Raw genomic sequence first — 4,148 nt, forward strand, 5'->3', positions numbered from 1 at the left:
AATGATATACACAAATTGGAAATAATATTTATTTATTCTATATTTTTGTACCCTGCATAATTCTAAACATTCAAAGACCAGTTTGTTTTGTTGGATGTTACGTCCTTCACATATAGGCATTAGAAGAATTTTCATAATATCGCTGTCCGTGGAAGTAAAATATATTGTTGATTTTTGTAAGAAAACAAATTGTTTCAAGTAATTTGAAACAAATATACTGGAAATAATAGACTCAACTTTTAATTGGCAAGATTGTTTTGCCAGTTTACATGCCATGTTTGTTATCGAAATTGTAAAAAAATACCTACATAGTATTGGTTTTCCAGCGGTTAAAATTAGAAACCAGATTCTCTCAAGATTGTAAAAGCTCAACGATAATTGGCTGTTTGATACGTCGCAAGAAGGTGACCTCTTATGGTGCGTAGCGTTAATTATGAGCTCATTTGTTAAATTAATTTGATTATTCGGCGTCATTTATTTTTCATTTCATCGAAAATATTCTTGCTATTATTCGCCGACTAGGGAAAATGAGCACGCACTAAAATGTATGAATAGAGGAAAGGGAAATTCGACAGGGTCTTAAAGCGAGAAGTTTTATGATATTTTTTTTAGCGTACAATGTTTTTTATTTCACAATTGCCACTAGCTGTTTATCTTGTTTATATTCCTTACTTTACTGAGCGAAGACATGCTCAGCTGTTCGCAATAGTTCAGTTCCCTGACAAAAGGCAAAGGGCAACACAGACACCCCCGAAATAGTTTTAGTTTAAACTGAATGAACCACATGTTTTTATTTCATTTTGTAACGGTACATAACATTGAACCTTTAGGCATAACGAATAACCGTATACTATACACTTGTCGTATTTATAATCAAATAATGTTACAAATTTTGATTCAGTCATAAATATTAACACTTTATGTTGATCAAATGTTATCGTAGTTTCATCACAGAAACTAACTAAATTTTCAAACCATGTCACTGTTCACCATCCTGTTATACCTGTTGGTTGATTTCTTGGATTGAAATATTTTGACAGATATTTGATCGAAGGTCCTAACCTGACAACAATCACTTCGATGTTTGTAATCAAGCCATGATGGTTAATTGTTGGAAGCACTTCGTCGTTTACTGTGATCTGTAAGAAAAAAGTCATATTAAATGTCTATCCAAATGTTCTGCATTTTATTACGATGTATATTTTCTAACTCTGTTGTGAATGTTTACTTGTCAACTTTATATCAATAGAAAATGCATGTATGTATGTTGGTATCTGGGGAAAAAGTATTACTCCATCAGATATGATGAAATATTCTTGATGTGCAAAATATTAAAGAAAAATATTATATTGTAAGAAAAAGCATCGCTCAACGCTTGACAAAACACGTTGTTACTTACGGGAGAGTAAGATTTAAAGCGCTAGGAACGTGTGAGATATTACCTTTCTGACTTCTAGAGAAATTATTCTTTCTTGTCATATGAGAAGGAGGAATTATGATTATTAAAACTCACTGAGACGTGATGATGCATTCAGAATGTATGGGTCGAGCCATTTTATTTTATGGGCTGCGCCATCTTCATATGGTAGTTTTACTTTGAGTTTCGATGTAAAGATTGTTATAAGTAGTAAAGTAAACTAACGGTGTCACATGTCAGAGATGACCAGAGAAGGTAGTTCTATCACTAAAATAATTATATTTCACAAAAAGACCTTTTATATGTATATACAGATTTATTGATGCAATAAAATCCAATACATTCATTATCTTTTTATAATTTAATCTAATAAAATGTTAGATATTTTAATAGTTATAGAACTTAAATTCACTTAATATTCTAAGGTAGTTATAAATTCTAAGTATAGTCACTGAAAGAATATGGTAAGAAAAATATATCGAAAGCAAGTATAATGACTAGAAAATGTCACCTACGACCTATAAAGGTCAGTGTATAAACGGCAAAACAAAAGGTACGTAGGATGAAACAATTTACGCTGACAATCTTTTAGAAAAGGAAAACAAAATACTTTATGGTAATCAGTTCTGGTTCTTCACACTTTTGTAATCATTTGCGCCTTGTTTGTTTCTTTTTTTGTTTTTTAGGGGGCGGGTAAAACAATGTATTACATATTTAGCGTTCCCATGCTTTCTTTTAAAACATAAGACATTGTTATGAAAACAGTTAACAACTGAAGAAATATTGACTTGTTTTATATTTAGAGACAAATTTGATAGGCCATGTAAAAACTATCAATATATTTTATATTTAAGGAGAGAGAATAAATTAAGCTTTTAGCTGGTGAATATGATGTCATATGTGCTGTTTCCTCGGTCAATGATATTTCATCCAATACATACCACATACACCAGCTGATTGCCACAGTTAATATCATCTTTCTTTTAATCACATCATAATCACCAACTATATGACCAAAATATATACTATATTCATGTAAAGAAAAACATAAACTTTCCTCTTAACTTAATCACCATACTCTTACCTTCCAGTGATATTGGAGTACCTCAAATCTGATCTTGTAGATTTTGAAGTCCTGGAGAGGAGATGCAAGTTTTTCTTTTTCATTTAGACCAGAAGGACCTACATTTGTTAATACTAGTTGCGTTGAAACATCGTCGAATTTAACAGCTTGTATTGCATTTGTTGTGTCTCTGAATGTTATAGCTAAGCTGGATCAAAATATTAAATGTTAATTGTTTAATGATTGGTATAATTGAACATTGCTGTATTCAGATGCGTACACTTTTTATTGTACAATATAAATAAAAGCGTTATTTTACTATTTCTTTTATAAACTAAATTGGATGAGTAGCATCAAAGCTATAAAGTTAAGATAATTTTAAATTAATACATATATTATCGTAGTTATTTAGATGACTTGATATCAGTTAAGAGGTGAGGATGTGTGTTACAATATTCTATATAATTCTTATCCCCATAATAAACTTAAACCTCAATTTCCATAATGTTACTTTGGTACCCATGTTTTATTCTGTTGTTTGATACGGAAACTTAGGCAAATAAAAAGATCATACATAGCCAAGTGTCCACGAAGATATATATATTCTCGCATAAAACTACACATGCACTTATCGATAAAATCACATTTGCAATATACGTGACTCAGGGCGCTATGTAAAATATAGCTTACATAAAAAATCGCCTTATACTGTCAAATGACATCGTAATAATGCATCGAAAGCATGCATAAACCATTTTCTTTATATTAAAAACAAAATTGATATTGCCGAATCAAACATACATCTTATGCAAAAATAATGCCTCGGACCTCCTAAATCCTCCGCCCTGTGCGCTAGGTCTAGTGCTTTTGCAGACGTTAATGCACGAACAAATGTGCATTTACCTCCTTTAAAAAGTTGAATGATAATTGAACATGTTATAATAGTTAAACAGTCAAGAATTATATATAGACACGCGCCTTAATCAAATATAGCAAATGAAACCTACCTGTCTGTATTCGACTTTTGAAACACGAAATGAAATTTGTCTCCATTTTTTACCTCTTGGTATATGTAATGGTGAATTCTTTGATTGTAGGAATTTTTAAAGGATGTCTGCAAGAAAGAAAGAAAAACTTAAGGACAACGAATGTTTTTTTTTCATAACCGGTAATCTCCTTTAGGCATTGCACTCATATTTATCTTCTTTATAAAGATACTCTTATGTCAAACTTTCAATGCATAAACTACTGCATATTTAAAAATAACAGACATGTATATCCGTTTAATTTCTACTGACTCTTTTATAATTGAACATAACAAGATCGTCAAACCATTGGCAGTATTTGTTTTAATGTTTGAACTGAAAACACATCATAGATAAAAATAGTGTAGGTATTTTACCTGTTGATCAATCATCCTGTAAAATGCAGACTTTTCTAAGTATTCAAAGTTTTTCTCGAAAACAAATGAGTTCATTGATGAGGGTCGAGCTAGTTGTTCGCAATCATCACCTTCAGCAATTCTTACGAAAGAACTGTTCGATGACTTCATTAGGCGGAACGCACATTCTATCAATTTTTCAGACGACACTCCGTTTGGAACAGATTGGACTTGTGAAATAAGTGCAGATTCTTCTTTGACAGCTTTTACCAAATCGGAGTGAAAAA

General features: G+C 31.2%; 1 protein-coding gene across 1 annotated transcript; it reads right to left on the reverse strand.

The window, feature by feature from the left end:
- Window positions 1-4,142, reverse strand: LOC132712837 (uncharacterized). The gene is made up of 4 exons (XM_060695273.1): window positions 3,883-4,142; window positions 3,488-3,594; window positions 2,502-2,688; window positions 1-1,139 (listed from the first exon to the last, which is right to left on the reverse strand). Exons 1-4 carry the CDS (start codon window positions 4,030-4,032, stop codon window positions 987-989), a joined length of 597 nt encoding a protein of 198 aa, XP_060551256.1. The 5' UTR covers window positions 4,033-4,142; the 3' UTR covers window positions 1-986.
- Window positions 4,143-4,148: the final 6 nt, after the last annotated feature.

The sequence above is a fragment of the Ruditapes philippinarum genome, unplaced genomic scaffold (genome assembly GCF_026571515.1).
Source record: "Ruditapes philippinarum isolate M1 unplaced genomic scaffold, ASM2657151v2 ctg12738_1_1_1_1, whole genome shotgun sequence".
NCBI classification, from domain to species: Eukaryota; Metazoa; Mollusca; class Bivalvia; order Venerida; family Veneridae; genus Ruditapes; species Ruditapes philippinarum.